The sequence below is a fragment of the Talpa europaea genome (genome assembly GCF_964194135.1).
Source record: "Talpa europaea genome assembly, chromosome: 5".
NCBI classification, from domain to species: domain Eukaryota; kingdom Metazoa; phylum Chordata; class Mammalia; order Eulipotyphla; family Talpidae; genus Talpa; species Talpa europaea.
This window is the reverse complement of record NC_140071.1, coordinates 122,150,801-122,169,395: the sequence shown is the minus strand read 5'-3', so window position 1 is coordinate 122,169,395 and position 18,595 is coordinate 122,150,801. Positions and strand designations below refer to the sequence as shown.

Below are 18,595 nucleotides of genomic sequence, written 5' to 3'. Positions count from 1 at the left end.
AGAAGCAGGGCCTGCTGAAATGTTTTTGTCTCCATGGAATCTCTTGGCCTGGATATTCCACCCTTTAGGAAAAGACTGTAGGTTATTAAAAATATATATCCAAAATGTAGAAATAAGACATTTCTACAGGAGAAACAAAAACCTTTAAGAAAAATGATTGACGGTTGCTTTGGGAATTTGTCACTTTTATTGCTGCTGTTGACTTGCATATTTCATTTTACCCAATTCCTAAGAGTTACTGAGTCAGTGTTTTCAAGCTAGAAAGGTCCTAAGAGGTCATCTTTCCACAAATAAGGTAACTGAGGTCAAGAAACTTGCCCAATAGCACCCTCCCTGGATTCCTCCAGAGCAGGCCTTCCTGCCTCCTGCCCCTCGGCCCAGTTAATTCTTGTTCTTACATCATGGTGCTTCTTTCTCCTCCTTAGAGCGCCATCCCCTTGTTAGTTCTCAAAGCTGCTTTTTCAGTCCCTGAAGGATAATTTCTTAGAAGATAGTTTGTGCACAAATGGAAACCAACCCAAGCTTGAAATGAGAAATTCTTGGACATAAACAGACATCTGCATTGGTCCCAAAGGGCTGGAAATTACCATGCCCTGTGACACAGATTTACACACTGAGGCTCAGGAATAATTTTAATTTGCTCCTTTATGTCATTCATGGCTGGGGGGTGGGTACTATTTTGCATGAAAATAACTGCTACTTTTCAAGTATAGGCATGAGTTTTCTATTTGATATAATGGGCTTACAGTGTAGGAAGGGGGTTGGTTTCATACTAGGCTGTCCCCTGGCAGGTTGTTTGTGAAATTGTGAAATGAACCAGCGTGTTTAGGCCTCTGCTTTTTTTTTCTTTCTGTGCAGCAATAAGGTTTGATAAAATACAAGTGTTTGGTTACACTGCCTGGTCTCTCCTGGATGGCTTTGAATGGCAGGATGCTTACACCACTCGCCGAGGATTATTTTACGTGAATTTTAATAGTACACAAAAAGAAAGGAAGCCCAAGTCTTCAGCACTTTACTATAAACAGATCATACGAGAGAATGGGTTTACTTTAAAAGAATCCACACCAGATGTGCGGGGTCAGTTTCCCTGCGACTTCTCCTGGGGTGTCACTGAATCAGTCCTTAAGGTAAGTAGCTACTTGCAAATTAACTATAATTTGGACACAAATAATACACAATATTTTATTTTATTTACTCAGTGAGAGCCAGAGATAACTGTCAGACAATATCAAATACTATAAGGTCATTAAAGAGAACTGAAGAAAAGAGGGAAGGAGACAAAGACAAAATAATGTAATAAGTAATGCTTACTGAGACCTTCTCATGTACCAAAACTCATACTCGGTGGTGGAGATGAACACGAAGTCTAGAGAGAACTTACAGGCATTTATATGAAAGGCATTTTTTAGTAGTGTCAAAATTATACGAAAAATATTTTTATAGATTTTTGCTTTGCCAAAAGCAATTTATTAGTGGCCCTTTAAAGTGATTGTTGCTCTTTGATAGATCTGGGTAATCTGCCTTAAGGTCTCTGTTTTCCATGGGGTCTCTCCCCATGACTCATTTCTCACCTTCTCCAGATTTACTCAAATGTCACCTCAATAAGGTTTCGCTCCTTTCCCCAAAAAACATAACTCCAATACCTCTCACCTCCTATTCCTGCTTTATTTTCCTATGGCGCATTCATCCTTAGCTAACATTCTATGTACTTTACAGCTTTTTCTCCCTCCAACTTCACTGAGTTATAATTGACACTCAGTTGTGTCAGTTTAAGGTGTAGGTGGTGATCTGAGTGGTTCTGCCACAGCTAACACCTCCATGTTATCACGTGATTCCCATTTCTTTTTTGTGGTGAGAACATTTAAGACCTACTCTCTTAGCAACTTTCAAGTACAGACGACAGTATTATTAGCTGTAATGTCCATGCTGTGTATTTGAGCCCTGGACTTGTTAATCTCATAACTGGAAGTTTGTACCCTTTAACCGATGTCTCTCTGTTTCAAACTCCACCTCCTGAGTCCTGGTAACTATCTAACACATTTTTCTTATTTATCATCTGTCTTCCCATAATAGAATGTAAACTCTCTCCACATGGAGGTGGAGATGTTTGAGTCTTTGCTGCCTGTGTTTACCCTATTGGAGCAGTGCCAGACACATGGCAGGTGCTCAATCCACAGTGAATGAACAAGCTCAATTTTTAGAGACAGGTGAGACCTTAGAGACCTCCTATCCCAATCCTTCATTTATAGATGAGGAAAGTGAGACATGTCAAGCAATAATTGAGACATAAGTGATTTGTCCAAGGAAACTCAAATAGCTGTAGAGCTGTAACAGCAACCCTCAAGCCCCCAGAAACACAGAGCTCTTTCCAAAATAACATTGATAGTTACATTTGAGTTTTACTATATGCCAAGCATTTAACTGCTGTATGTGTGAGCATCCTCTCTACTGAATCTTAAAACACTTATTTTACAAACAGAAGGAAAGTTAAAAAACCTAGGGCCTCCAGGCCTCCCCTGTTGGACAGTGGTTGAATGCTGGGCTGCAAAGCTGTCCGAAGCCTCTGCAACGCCTGTTTGATCGCACATTATGCGCAGACCTCTCCTGCCACGCCCGCTGCTCCCCTCAGCAGTGTATTTCGTCAGTCTGACTGTTTTGTTCCCCGCTCTGTCTGGTGAATCCTCTCACCCTCCCGTGAATCGGTTCTTGCATAAATAAATAAATAAATAAATAAATCTTAAAAAAAAAACAAAAAACCTGCCCAGGTGGCCCAGATCTGTCCCCATACCATTATGCTGTAACATCTCAAAAGACCACACTCATACCTGCATTCTAGAAGCATAGGGCAACAAGATGTACAAGGGATGGCATCAGAAAAAAAGGGCTCCAACCATAAAAGGGCAAATCTTATAGCTGATGAATCTCCATCCCTGTTGATATTTAAATAAGACATTATTTCTGAAGTATCACCAGTTTATAACACTGCATATGTTTTAGGGGTACAGGTTCACACCTCTTCAAATGTATGTCATCACGCCACACCCACCACCAAATTACCAATATCCATCCTCCACCACAGTCCACTGAACCCCCTCCTCGGTTTGCTCCCACCCTTTCTATCCCGCTGATAACCTCAGTTCTGCAGTTAGAACCCAAGGGTTTGTTTTGGTTTTGTCTGTTCTTTTGCTTTATTTCTTTATAGCCACATATAAGTGATATCATCCAGTATTATCCATATAAGTGATATCATCCATCTGGGTTATTTCAATTAGCATCGCCCCCTCCAGTTCCTTCCATGTTGTCATAAATGGTAAGACTTCTCTTTCAGAGTTGAGGATTAGTCTTAGGAAACAGGGTTTTAAATGAGCAGTATTCTGTTATTAAACAAGGATCGTAGTTGTAAAAGGGAAAAGGAGACAGAGACTAACATAAACACAGGGAATAATTATCTTCACTTGTGTCCCCCTCTATGGAGCCATTACTTACTCAGTTTCTATCTTCCTTTCCACACAGCAGAGGCTGGCCCTCTCTTTCTCACCACTTCAGATGGGTTTTTATATCTCCCCAAATTCTAGACTTAGCAAAGAAAGATTTCAGGAGACAAAAGTTCCTGCTTATCTATCACCCAACCACAAAAATCGCTGCTGCATCTGAAGATAATATACCCGTTCCCACAGCGATTGACCCTCTAAGTGGCTGCTGATCATTTGGTCAGGGGAAAGCAATTCCCCTGATCACCTCAGGCTGGGTTTCATGCTCACACCTGTAGCCCAATAAGGAGTCAATTTATCTTGAATTAAGAGTGAAGATGAATGATTTGCCAAGGAGACTTAGGGTGCTTTTTGAAAAATCATCTATAGGATATACGACTAGATGCTGTGTAGGCAAAAAACTAGATGTCCTTTATGGAGAGACTGACAAGTGAAAGAAATACCATAAAAATATTCCTTCCCCCATACATCCCTATCTTATTCCCCCTCCACCTCTTAGCATACTTTTCACCTCCAGCTTTTTGGTTGAAAAAAATTTTTTTAATTAATTTATATATACATACAAAAACTGGGGTACAGGCCAGAGGTGTGGGGGGTGAGAGGATTCACCAGAGACAAAGTGGGGAACAGAACAGGCAGACTGACTGAAATACACTGCTGAGGGGAGCAGCGGACGAGTCAGGAGAGGTCTGCTGCACCATGTGTGTTGCTCCCTGGCCGGGGATTGAACTTGTACTGCAGTGGCTGCGGAAGGCTTCATAGATTGCGTCCTAACTCCCTGCGCCACCAGAGAAGCCCTATTTGAGAAATTTTAAGCTAGAATAATACATACCAAAGTCCCTCATCAAGTTGGCCAATTGCTTACATGTTGCCACATTCTCTCTCTCTCATGAACCACTGAAAAGTTCGCAGACATCATTACCATTATCCCAAAATATTTCAGCATGTCTCTTAAGAACAAAGACATTTTCCTTTATTGTTATAGTATCATCATCACAGCTAGAAAATTTAATATTGATCCAATATCATCTAACATATAATTCATGTTTAAATTTTCCAAAATGTCCTTCATAGAGTTATCGGTAGCGCAGCAGCTGAGCGCTGGGTTGCGAAGCAGCCCACAGCCTCTGCAGCGCTGGTTCGATCCCTGGCTGCTCCCCAGCCACCAGCGAGGGTCCCACATGGCGCGCAGACCTCTCCTGCCGCCCGCTGCTCCCCTCAGCAGTGTACCTCGGTCCTTCTGCCTGCTCTGCTCCCCGCCCTGGCTCTGGCGAATTCTCCCACCCTCCCGCGCTTCTGACTGTACCCAGTTCTTGTACAAATAAATAAATAAATCTTTAAAAAAAAAAGTATATCAAGAAAACAAGTATACATGTTGGTATCTTTAGCCTCCTTGAATCTTTAGCCTCCTTGAATTCAGAGCAACCACTCCCCACCTCATGGTATTAATATTTTTTTTAATAGTTCAGGTCGTGGCAGCACTCCACTGCCCACCTTTGCCTATGGAGGTGCCTCTTTTCACCAACTCTCTCCCTCTGCAGGGCAGCAGCCTTCCTGCCTGCCCGTGACCTGTCAAGGCCGCCCGCCTGCAACCATGCAGGCCTCTCTTAGCAAACATGTCCCTTCTGGGGCAGCTCTTCTTGCCCGCTTGTGTCAATGCAAGTGTCTTTAACTGTTTTATTCCCTCCCTAATAAACCTGCCCTTTAAATATAAAAAAAAAATAGTTGAGGCCAGTTGATTTTAAAAGTCTCATGTTAATGGATTTCTCTATTAAATTCAGTTCACTATTGGGGGACTCCCTGGTGGCACAAGGGGTTGGGACACAATCTACGAAGCTATCAGCAGCCACTGCAGCACACATTCGATTCCCGGCCAGGGAGGAGACCCACATAGCGCAGCAGACCTCTCCTGCCTCGCCCGCTGCTCCCCTCAGCAGTGTTATTTCAGTCAATCTGCCTGTTCTGTTCCTCACTCTGTCTCTGGTGAATCCTCTCACCCCCCACATCGCTGGCCTGTATCCCAGTTCTTGTATGCATAAATAAATAAATCTTTTTAAAAATTCAGTTCACTACTTCTGGAGTGAATACTACACAGATGCTGTTATGTTTCCTAATACATCACATCAGCGCTACATGATATCAGTGTTTTGTTACTGAAGACATTAGTATATTGAGGTAGTGTTCACCAGACTCTAGGTTAAGGTGGCATTTCCTGAACCTCTTAAATGAAAGGTTATTTTCCTATTTGTCATTAAGAAGTAATTTGATGGGCCTCCCCAGTGGCACAGCGGCTGAGCGCTGGGTTGCAAAGCTGCCCGCAGCCTCTGCAGCGCCAGTTCGATCTCCAGCTGCTCCCCGGCCACCGGAGGAGGGTCCCACATGGCGCGCAGACTTCTCCTGCCACCTGCTGCTCCCCTCAGCAGTGTACTTCAGTCTGCCTGCTCTGCTCCTAGCTCTGGTTCTGGTGAATTCTCTCACCCTCCTGCGCTTCTGACTGTACCCAGTGCTTGTATAAATAAATAAAAATAAATGTTTAAAAAAAAAAAAGAAGTAATTTGATGATATGAAACCATATATGTAGCCTGTTCCCCAACATTTCACTCAGTGGTCTTAAACATTAATTCATGAAGCTTGCCTGAATTACTTTTGTACAGTGCAAAAATGGTGAAATTCTGATTAGTCCTGTATTTATTAGGTGGACTCTTCAGTTCAGTGTGCTGTAATTCATTATTGTCAGTCTCATTAGTCCTCTATGCTCAAATTATCTCAAATCTGGCCAATGGGACCCCTTTAAGTGGCTCCTGTACCTTTTTGACAATTCTTTCACTGTTTAAGCACTTCCTTATTTTTCTAGCACAGGATGTACCAGCATCACCTCATTTTCCTGCTCCAGATCTGGAAAAAGTCATTTTTCCAAGAAATCCAGGTTCCTTTCAGTGGGGAATAGAAGTTTAGAATGAAACTCCCTGAGCTAGGGTTGAGATCTTTAACTAGACCTATTAGCCACTTGCAATCTGAGTAATGCTTTCCAGAGATTTTTAGATTTTCATTTGATCTGGCTTTGCCTTATTATTATAACTAAGATTGCCTTCACACCCTTTCAAAACTATGATGCTATGAGGTTTCAAACCACTAAAACTGGCAATCTAAACTAGGAAGATTTTAATTATATGCAGATTAACTTCATGTTCACATGATCAGTATTTCCACCATTTAGTGTTCTAGACAACTGGTTAGCAGATGGTAAGTGGGCAGTAAAATGGTTTTGTAGTTATACTATGAAAATTACACATGAGAAAACAATTAGAAGGAAAATATTTACCAAAGGTTAATTGTCACTTTTTCCAGGTGCATTTAAATTCATTCATTGGAAAAAAAAGTACATAAAACAAGTATAGAACTTTTACTTTTCTGACAATCTCAAATTCAGAAGTGTTTTCCTTAAGTCCTTTTCTTTAATTTTAGTAAGACGTTAGCTTTAGTTTAGACTCAAGAGCCTAGCAAGCAATTACTGCCACCAGAGAAAATTAAAGCAGGTCCTGTCTGGTTTATATTTATAGAGTGCTCTAGAGTTGACAGAGCACTTGGTGATGCCTCAGAGCACACCTGTGAGGTAGATGCAATTGCTCCATCACTAGTTGCCAAGCATGGCTTTAAAGGGAAAGAACTAGGAGCCCAGGGTCATCTCCTTGGTGGAGGGACAGGGAATGAGACATTGCCAGATCCAGGGGTCAATTTAGGAGTTTACTGTCCTTTCTAATCATAACTCAAGTACCTCGTGCAAAGAAAAGCATTCAGTATTCTGTTGAGTGAATATATTCTCACTGGCGCAGGATGGGCAAGACCATAATGATGCAAATATGTCACCACTTTCAAACAGGAGGCATTTTTATAGTTTTATTCTGCAAATACAAGGGGTTATACCCTATCCCAGCCCATTGGTCTTTTGGGAACTACAGCCAGGGTCAACAACCTGCCTCCTCTAACCCCAAATGCTGATCTCAGTGAAATTGTCTACTATTGGGATTTTAACTTTGCCTTCAATTAATGGCAGGGTTTGTTTTATTTTTTTCTTAAAAGATTTATTTTATTTATTTATACAAGAATGGGGTACAGGCCAGATTCGCGGGAGGGTGAGAGGATTCACCAGAGACAGAGCAGGGAACAGAACAGGCAGACTGACAAAACACACTGCTGAGGGGAGCAGCAGGTGTGACAGGTCTGCCGTGACGTGTGGTACCCTCGCTGGCCAGCCGGGATCGAACCAGCACTGCAAAGGCTGCGGACAGCTTCACAGCGCTGCGCTCAACCACCTGTGCCACCAGGGGAGGCCCAAATGGCAAGGTTTGGGGGTGTGTGTGATTCCTTTTAACTGAGGGCACCAAGCTGATTTCATGAGGAATTGTAACAATCATGTGAGACTCTACTTTATAACCTAGGGTCTTACGACAGTAGAACTGCAAACAGCTTCTCAGTATTTTATGAGAAACAGCTTGCTTTCCAAGTCAAGCCTTGGGTGTGGTTCCTTCCCTGTTTTCTGATCTCCCTGGGAGATTTCAAGGTCTGGAAGGGAGACTAATCCATCAGGTCTTTTGTCTGACATCACCAGGAGAACAGCAGTAACACACAGGTCATCATGAAGGGCTTATGCATCATTTACTTTCTCTGCTGTCAGTGATAGGCAAAGTAAGATCAGGTCCTTCTTCTCAGACTAGGACGCTAACAGCCTGTCTGCTGGGGTGAGCTTTACCTAAATATGCTTGTTTTTCACAGCCCGAGTCGGTGGCTTTCTCCTCACAGTTCAATGATCCTCACCTGTATGTATGGAATGTGACCGGCAACAGACTGTTGCACCGAGTGGATGGAGTGAGGCTGAAAACGCGGCCAGCTCAATGTACAGATATTGTCAGCATCAAAAGACAACTTGAGATGTTGGCAAGGATGAAAGTCACCCACTACCGGTTTGCTCTGGACTGGTCCTCAATCCTTCCCACTGGTAACCTGTCCACGATTAACCGACAAGCTCTGAGGTACTACAGGTGTGTGGTCAGCGAAGGGCTGAAGCTCAACATCTCCCCCATGGTCACTTTGTACTACCCCACCCACTCCCACCTGGGCCTCCCCTTGCCACTGCTGCACAGTGGCGGGTGGCTGAGCTCATCCACGGTGAGGGCCTTCCAGGACTATGCCCGGCTGTGCTTCCAGGAGCTGGGGGACCTGGTGAAGCTCTGGATCACCATCAATGAGCCTAACCGGCTGAGTGACATCTACAGCCACACTAGTAACGACACCTACAGGGCAGCCCACAACCTGCTGATCGCCCATGCCCTGGTCTGGCACCTGTATGACCGGCAGTACCGGCCGGCGCAGCGCGGGGCCCTGTCTCTGTCTCTGCACTCGGACTGGGCGGAACCCGCCAACCCCTACGCGGACTCGCACTGGAAGGCAGCAGAGCGGTTCCTGCAGTTCGAGATCGCCTGGTTCGCAGATCCGCTCTTCAAGACCGGCGACTACCCATTGGCCATGAGGGAGTACATCGCCTTCAAGAACAGGCAAGGGCTGTCGCGCTCCACACTGCCTCACTTCACCGAGGAGGAAAGGCGGCTGGTCAAGGGCGCCGCGGACTTCTGCGCGCTTAACCACTTCACCACCAGGTTCGTGATGCACGCGAGCCAGAACGGCAGCAGCTACGACTCGGACAGAGACGTCCAGTTTCTGCAGGACATCACCTGCCTGAGCTCCCCCACCCGCTTGGCCGTGATACCCTGGGGGGAGCGGAAGGTGTTGAGGTGGATCCAGAAGAACTATGGCCACGTGGATGTTTACATCACGGCCAACGGCATCGATGACCAGTCCCTGGAAAACGATGAACTCCGAAAATATTACTTAGAGAAATATATTCAGGAAGCCTTGAAAGGTGAGGTTCTGAGACCATTTCAAACACAATAAAGCACGGCAGTCTCAGGGAATGAGAACAAAAGAATGAGGGGAGAGGACTCGTTAGTAACACCGTCAGCTCATTACAGAGTTTGGTGAATATATAGAATGTGTATTTTTAAAAATCACCTGAAATTTCACTCCCCAAACAATACCACTGATATTTGGATTACTTAGTGTGCCTGCTAGTTTTAATGCAGTTGAACTTATAATTCAATTGATCCAACTTTTTTCCAATATCACATTATAAGTAAGTTCCATATCAAAGTACTTAGTAAACATTATTATAATAGTTGCTTAATAACTCATCATGTGCACACATCTTAGGTATTTAATCACTAGTGTTGGATGAGGTTGTCTTGAACTTTTTTTTTAAAGATTGATTAATTGGTTTGTTTATTTATTTATTTATACACGCACTGGGTACAGTCAGAAGCGCGGGAGGGTGAGAGAATTCACCAGAGCCAGAGCAGGGAGCAGAGCAGGCAGAAGGACCATAGTACACTGCTGAGGGGAGCAGCGGGTGGCAGGAGAGGTCTGCGCGCCATGTGTTACCCTCCTCCGGTGGTCGGGGAGCAGCCGGGGATCGAACCGGCGCTAGAGGCTGCAGGCAGCTTCGCAACCCAGCGCTCAACCTCTGTGCCACCGGGGAGGCCCTGTCTTGAACTTTTCAAAAAAGATTTAATTTTTGCATAGAACGGGAGTGCAGGTGAAAGGTGGGGGAGGGGGAGGAGCAGAACAGGCATTTCTACTGAAATACACTGCTGAGGGGAGCAGTGGGTGAAACAAGGGAGGTCTGCTGTGCCATGTGGGTCACCTCCCTGGCCAGGGATCAAACTCAGGCCTTTAGAGTGGCCCTTCTAGGTGGTAGCGCTGAGACTTAACCCCTGGGCCACTGGGGAGGCCCCTATTTTGAACTTTATTAATTAAAAAAAGTTCTATTTGCCTATAAATCTTTGATTTCTGATTATCTCCTTAGGATGGGTTGCCTAGTTTGGAATTACTGGGTTGTTATAAACAGTAATATTTGAAAGTACTTATACTCTTCCCAGCATTGGCCATTATCATTTTTTTGTCTTTATAGTCCATGTGATTAATGTTCATTTGTTATTTTTTTCAGCATACCTGATTGATAACATCAAAGTCAAAGGCTATTATACATTCAAACTAACTGAAGGAAAATCTAAATCGCGATTTGGATTCTTCACATCTGATTTCAAAGCTAAATCCTCTATACAGTTTTACAACAAACTCATCAGCAACAATGGCTTTCCTTCTGAGAACAGTAGTTCTAGATGCAATCAGAATCAAAGAAACACAGAGTGTGCTGTTTGCTTATTTCTTATGCAGAAGAAACCACTGATATTCTTTGGTTGTTGTTTCTTCTCTACTCTAGCTCTACTTTTATCAATTACCATTTTTCATAAGCGAAAGAGAAGAAAATTTTGGAAAGCAAAGAACTTACAGCACATACCATTAAGAAAAGGTCAGAAGAGAGTTCTTAGCTAAACTGATTGTGTTTCTGTCTGTATGACAGACATTTAAAAAATTCACTCCAGTTCTACATACTGGCAACTTAACAGAGGCTACACCTACAATATACAATTTGAAATATTCATGGTAAACAAGGTAATGACAATCCATGTCTGTTATATGGTTCAAATGAATTTTCACTTAGATGTTGATTATCAGTGAATTTCATTGATGATCAAGGCTTTACAGTGTAAGCTTTAAGGACTATCTACTGTATTGCTTCATTAAGTTTAAAGTGTTTACTATTCTCTAGCTTTCTTTATAAATACGATAGCTCCGTACAATAATAAAATTATTTTGAAAAAGTATACTTTGCTGGCGACTATTAACAGAGATTTAAAACTTAACACTGGATCATCAGTGACGGTCACTTTTAACAAAGTGCATTCCCTTGTGGTTAGGGTGGTTCTCAAAAGGGAATTAAAAACAATAGGGTAAATAGTGCTTTATCTATAGCCAGTTACAGCAGACTCTTAAGCACAACAATCCTAATTTTACTCAATAGAATAAAAATATATCATTTATGTGACCTCAAATTTTGTGAGGTCTCTCCTTTAATCAGATCTAGTTTTTAAAAAATATCTTCTGAAACTCATTTCATGGAAAGACTACAGGATTAAGAAGAGTAAGATCCAATTGCTTTTGAAGACGGGGAAGTCGCCCAGGCTCACTGCAGCAATTACCCCTTTAGACAAATTAATATTCTTCCTCACTTGATTTTTATGGTGATAAACAAGATCAGTGTACTTAAGACAAACATTCTAGAAAGATAGTTTTGTTAAAGGATAATAGTCTATAAAACTTTCTCCCCTGAATTTCACCATTCTGACAAAATACACATACAGGGACCAGAGTGTAAAATGCAGTCCTATCTAGATCTAGTAACTGACTCTGCATGTGATTCAGCATGGTGGTCTAAGAAGTTGAAACTGTTACATTGCACCTTTTGAAACTAGAATTCTTAAATCTTAATTTGGAGAAAGTTGGACTTCCTCCCCGCCCCCACCCCCCCAAATTTCTCGAACTCTACTTTTGCTCAGTATATTGAAAACCTAAATGTATACCCTTTCTTTAGGTTAACATCTAAATTTTAACTATCCACGTAGTTAAGTACAATCTATATATCCCAGGTATTCAAACTTTAAGATTTAAAGTCCTTTAAGGACCTTAGTAGAAAACTACCCTCTATTAAGGCCCTTTTGTTTTATGGGTCCACCTATGTCAAAGCCAAATTTTGTACTTAAGATTCTAATTGACAATGAATAGATTCTGACAATGAATAGTAGTGTTCCCAAATATACTACAAAGATAACACAACTGGTTAATTCAAGTAAATGCAAGTGATATGAAACCAACTTGCTATTTGGTGGCCAAATTCAAACAGTAAAATTTGCCTTAAGTTTCTTGTCTGTTTTCCGTGTCCACCTGGTATCTACTCCCCAAACTTGGCTGTTTTTGCTGTGCTCTGTAAGTAGCTTTTTGTATTTTTTGAGACCTCAGTAGACCTGTGGCTATACAAAATTACAATAACTGGCTAATTTTTTCATTTAAAAAAAATTGCCATTAGGCATTTTCCCCTCATTGTGCCAAAGGTTCACTCCAGTGATTATTCTTATGGGAACTATCAGTTGGGCAATTTATCAAATTAACCCAGCATCTAAGATCTTGGGAAAGTATGTATCCGATAAGGATTTGGAATTAAATTTAGGCATTGCTCTGATTATCTTGCACTCGTAGTTTACAAGTTCATTAACCTTCACTATTTTTGTCTTCACTTTTTGAGATTAAGCTTTTAATCTTCCAACATGTTGCCTTGCCAAAAGCTCCCCCAAATAGTAGTTCATGCTTTAATGGTCCTTCTGTCACTCAGAAATTACTAGTTTTTAAGCTATCACCATACAAGAATCCCTAGGCAAACTTAATTTGGTTCACGATTACACTAATATTAAGGTTTATGCTAAATTCATTTAAAAATCTAAAAGGTCAATTAGAAACTTGATCATTCTTGATGAGCAAATGGAAGAAACCTTTAGAATTTAAGCTTTTCTGAAACTTGCTGGTAAAAAAAAATCTATGACAGAATTTAACTTGTGTTACAACTCATGTATTGTTACATTGTGCTTTCTATAGAAGCTTGTCTTTCACTAAGTTGATATACACAGAAATGCCACAACTATGGTATTTAGTCTTGAAAATCAGATCAGTACAGTCAATAAGTGTTTAATTCTTAATGTAATTTATTCCAAATAAACTTGTTTTACGCTGATTATTTAGATATAACCAACAATCTGGTCAAATGTGAATGGGTTTGTTGTTTTAACTGCTTTCTAACCCAACACTGCCCTGCCCCATCTTCCCAAGTGGTCCACCAACTAGGGTAACTTAGTTCTGAATATTTTCTTGTCCAAAAACATGGACACCTACCTATACCTGAGATTTGGGAAAATCAGTTTTTATCCACAGCATTCAAAAGACATAGACATCTCTTCTGGGAAGAACTAGACTACTATCGTTTACGTTAGTGATTTCCATTTAATAACTACTTAGCCACAACAAACCTCTCACGGTTATCATGTAGTCTCACTCAGCACACCTATCTACTTCAATCCTGGAGAATTTTATCGATGCCCACAGCTGCAACGACTTACTTACTTACAACTAACACCTCTAATAATACCATTTGGAAATGACCCCCCCACTCAGATTTTTTTGCAATTGTCGATACCTTCAAAAACATCTCTACCCCCTTTCCAGTCCCAATGCTATTATCGCCCGAGTCTTTTATAACAAATCTACAGTGCTCTGGATGTCATTCACTAAGCAAATAATTGTGCATGTTCCAGGTACTTAGAATACCCAGTATGAAAAGAAGTATCTCATGCTCACTATGGTTATATTCTTACAGGATTTTTAAAAAGCATACAAACCACAAAAATGCCATTACAAAGGCTAAGTACAAAAACAAGTGGAGTAGGTTACATACACGGGGGGCAGGGGGGTGAGTAGCACAGTACAGTGGTGGCTGAGGAGGCGCTTACTTAAAAATCGCAACAGACTTGAGGATGCCTCTCTAAAAGGAAAACACAACTTAAATAGATTAAAGGATATAAGGTGAACATGAAGGTCAGTTCGGCTGTGGCCTACTCAGAAAGGTTAAGAGGGAGGGCAGTCTGAAAAAAGCATTCTGGTGGTTGCCTAAAACTTTGGGGGGAGAAACGAAGTGAGTAAGTTAGGTCTAATCCAGGAGAAAAAGGATTTTGTCTCATTTCCATAGCATGAAAACCCTCTAAACTTTAAGTAGCAACAGTATGACTTCCCACTGATGGTTAGCTTCAACAAGTCCTATTTCACCAAAACCCTACCCATGCCTGCCCCAACACTATCTACTTCAAAGCAATTCCTATTGGCATTCACATTTCTTAAAAGTTGTAACTGAGCTAAGACCTAGTTTGCAGCAACAGTCAAACGCATCCGGACCCAATTATGGTGCTTCTCAGGAAAATCAGCCACAAACCAAAAATACGTCCTCCTTCTGTAACAAAACCAAGATGAAGCAACAAGCTGTGGGGACCTGGCACCGTGGTTTCTGCATGAAAGGTAGTGGGTGCCTTTATTTACAAAATCACCACTACCACAGTGGTCATCAAAACATTGAAGAAATTGAAAGACCAGGCGCTCCACAATTTTTAAACACTACCGTGTTTAATTTACATATAAAAAATTTAACCATTTTCAAACCAAAGATTAACTCTTTAATATAGAAAAACCCCATTTATTTGGCTTAAGATCTCACTAAAGCATACATGTTCCAAGTGATTGTTATCTATTTTTCTTAATTTAAAATTATGAGGGCTTAGGATGCTGAAATAAATGCCTACAGCAAATCAAAGATTTAAGACTGAGAGGATCCTGGAGCACTGAAACCATGTTTATCATAAACTCAATATTCTAACACTTACAAAACCTCTTTGTTCTATTTCTCAGTTGCCTTTTCACAAAAAGTTACTGGTATAGACAAGTGAATGACATATACTTGCCTCACAACATTCAATTTTAGATCACTACAAAATTTCTTATTTTCTATATCCAATTAACAATTTCAAGTCATCTGACACTGTTACTATATTCCTCTTGCCTGTAACACCCTTGATATTCCTTTGGAAATCAGATTCAAGCCTTTTCTCTGTAAAGTCCTTCAGTAAAACTGTTTGTTACTTTTCTTAGCACACTAGAACTGACTTGAACTGTTTATTTGCTTAAAAGTTTGAAAGGATAATCAGCTTAAGGAAAAAAAAAAAAGTCCCAAATCAATGACGACTTTTATTATTGCATCTTAAAGATGTATCACAAATAGGTCTAAGAAATCATCCATTATCTTGCTGCTCTGTAGCTGGACAACTGTAAAAAAGGGAAAAAAGAAAAAAAAAAAGGTAAATCTCCAGCACCCTTGACCAGAAAAATTTAATTCTATGTAATCTGAAACATAATACATTCCAGAATGCAATTCTCCATTCTATGCCATCACAACTCCTACGTGTTTCTTTAAAGGACCCCAACTAAAACAGTAATAAAAACCAGACACTACAAGAACTTACCTTAAATCTTACTCATCAGCTTGCTGAACTGTTCCCTTTTCAGAAACATAGATACCATCCAAAAATTTCCTGATATCCTTGTTTTTAACTGTCGTGGCTTGCTGAATCAAAGCAGCTAGTAAGAGTGAAAAACGCAATTACTTTACCAGCCAAACCCATTTTTAAAACAGTAGTTTATTACATTATACTTAAAGCCTGAAAAGAGATTTGGAATAATTTTAAATTTAATTTAACAATTAAAATTAATTTAACAATTTAACAATTTAAATTTAACAATTAAATTTAGCAAAATGTTACAGGCATAGATAAGTAAATATACAAACCTGAATTTGATACAAGTTCAATGTCGTTTCCTTCAAGAATCAACTCATCTTTCTGGGCTTGAGATACTGAACAAGCAACACCTAAAAGGGGAGCATGTATTTGCATAGTGTCAATATGAAATAATTTTTAAGTATTTCAATTAAAATTCCACACATCAAATGAACTAGCTCTTAATATTTTGATTTTACAGAGTATGACTTATCTGGGCCAACATCTTGTTTTTCTATTTGAATGACTGTCCCAAAATGGTTACAGATTTTCAGTGATTCAATTAAAGAGTATGAGAGAACACAGTCTTCAGCTACTTAATCAACTGTACCAAGCTTGGTCTGCCTAATCTCATCTAAAGCATACATACTTGCTTCCCCGAAGTTTACTTTTATACGAGAGTCCTCATGTCACTAATCACACCTAATGTCTGTAAAGCCATTAAGCTGGTACCAAAATCCCTTCTTCACACTCTACCCCCAATAAGTTAATCTGGTTTTACTTAAAGCTGATCCAAAATACTGGCTCATATTTGGAACCAAATATGAAGGTATATACATACCTTGTCTCATCCGAACCCTGCGAATGTATTTTTCACCCAAGAAATTTCGGATTTCAACAAGAGACCCATTCTCCTGAATAACAACGTTGATAGGGAAGTGAGCATACACAGACCTCATCTTGTAACGGAAGCCCTGTTGAGCAAACAAATAATTAGGAACGCTGAAATTGAAAGACAAGAAATCCAGCTTTAAATATTGTGATATGCTTACATTATAATTTAAAACTGACATTCCTTACATAGAACTGTCTGGGTTTTAAACAAACGTCACCTGTACCAAGCCTTACAAAAAATTTTATATGCATTCCTGTCTCCTTTGCCAGATGGTAAAGGTCCTTAAGGAGCTATTTACTGCCTCCTATGCCACACAGTTAACAATGCTAACTTATTTTACTGAGAATCCAAAGCCATTTATCTTTAACATTAGACCAATGTTAACTGAATTACTAAGGTGTATTAGAAGGCAAGATTTGAAGATGTCAAAACAGCATCCCCTGCCTTCAAGGAACTTCGCCTGGGAGCAAAGGTCCACATGGAAATATAACTGAGTAGGTTTATAAGGGAGTTAAGTACAGAGTGCTATAATCAGGAGGACTCTGGAAAAGACTTGAGTTTTAACACATTTTAGCAAAAGTAACGTCAAATTTATCTTAAAGGCCTTGTGGAAGAGGGCGGTGGAAGTTTGGAAAGAGAATTAGTGACATCAAATATGCTTTCCAGAGAAATGGACAGAAGCTCAGAACCTCCCCAAAACATTTTCTAGAGCTTACTTGCCTAAATTACACTCACAACTTATTTATACAAGTTGTGTTTAAGTGTAGAACACCTGAAACCCCCGCTTCCAAAACAAAGTGTTCTGCCCATTCTGCTTACCAGTGTAACACCCTTGATCATGTTCTGTACATGACTACAGATAGTGCGAACAGTAGCCAGTTCCTTTCTATTTCCCCACCATTTGTCAACCCGGAGCTGTAACAGAACAAAAAATGATTTTTTTTTTTTTTTTGCAAAAAGTCAGTCTTGGAACATACAGTCCACTTACTCATAAAGTACTCTAGATAGAAGAATTAACCGTGAATAAGTACATAATATTCAACTGGGAAAATGCATCCAATATATAAAGCCCTCAACAGCTGACATTTTTTAAAAAATATACATCGCAAATGAAGTTTTACAGACAAATGACAACTCAGGAACACCAATTTCTGTACAAGCTGCAGCAAACTTGATTTCTGGAAAACCCAAATTACCAGGCTTAAAAGAACTACTTTCAGTTCCCAAGACTCTTACAAAACAATTATGAGAAAAATCTCGCCACTAATGACTTCTAGTACTGAACTGAATTTATAATCCAGTCTATTTAGAATATGGCTTTCCGACTCCACTGAAGGATCACCACCAAATCCAGTCACAATTTTGGGCATCAGATTTAATGACAAAACATGGAAACTCAATTCTGTATCTTTCAAGGCAACCAAATTTGGTGCGATCAGACCACTACCCTCCCAACTCACTCACCCTCTTCTTTTTCTTCCCAAGCAAACTGAGTTCGACATTGATGTGATTGAAGTCCCTCCGCAGGGTGCCTCTGGGGCCCTTCACAATAACAGTGCGACCCTTCAGGGATATGTCAACTAGGAAAAAAACGTATCTGTGAGGCCTTCGAACGAGGTATAACTTAGTGAAAATGCAAACACCATGCAAACATCCATGTCTCTTACCATTTTCTGGAATGTCGACAGTCTGGTTGCTGAGAATGGTCTTCATTCTGAAACACAAACACTTGGGATAAGAAGGCCAGCGCAGGACCTGTTTCCGACCAAACTACCCTACACTGAGCTCCGCTCCTACCGGAGACCGGCAGGGAGCCATCCCGGGGAGAATACCGAAGGACTAACACGGAGAACGGCCCTAAATGTGTCCTGGCCTGGGAGGCCCACTTGGCCAACTGCCTCTCAGCCCAGGCTGGGAGTTCTATCAGGACGGCGCCATCGCGGCAAGGCTAAGGGCGGGAGGCCTACAAGCTCAGAACAGCGCTCAAATCCCAGCGCTGCCATATCCACACGGCAGGGAGACAACAGGTGTAAGTGCTTCGAGCGACAAAACCGCGCCGCTGGCTTCCCCAGAGCCGATGGCTTCAGATTCAAAGAGCCCACCGTGACCAA

General features: G+C 41.0%; 2 protein-coding genes across 2 annotated transcripts in view; one reads left to right on the top strand and one right to left on the bottom strand.

Moving 5' to 3' along the window:
- The window catches only part of KLB (klotho beta), a gene marked incomplete at both ends in the record, with an annotated part of 35,764 nt that extends 24,827 nt beyond the window's left edge, over positions 1-10,937 (top strand). The window contains 3 exons of the mRNA XM_084232890.1: positions 859-1,127; positions 8,265-9,408; positions 10,549-10,937. Of these exons, the coding sequence (XP_084089016.1) occupies positions 859-1,127; positions 8,265-9,408; positions 10,549-10,937 (1,802 nt within the window). The remainder of the gene's footprint in view (positions 1-858; positions 1,128-8,264; positions 9,409-10,548) is intronic.
- A 4,258-nt stretch (positions 10,938-15,195) lies between these two features.
- Positions 15,196-18,197, bottom strand: RPL9 (ribosomal protein L9; the record flags this gene model as incomplete). The annotated part of the gene is made up of 7 exons (XM_084233377.1): positions 15,196-15,359; positions 15,557-15,671; positions 15,880-15,960; positions 16,431-16,563; positions 17,304-17,399; positions 17,949-18,064; positions 18,152-18,197. The coding sequence occupies 6 exons, from the start codon at positions 18,195-18,197 to the stop codon at positions 15,565-15,567; spliced, it is 579 nt and encodes a 192-aa protein (XP_084089503.1). The 3' UTR covers positions 15,196-15,359; positions 15,557-15,564.
- Between the last annotated feature and the right edge of the window lie 398 nt (positions 18,198-18,595).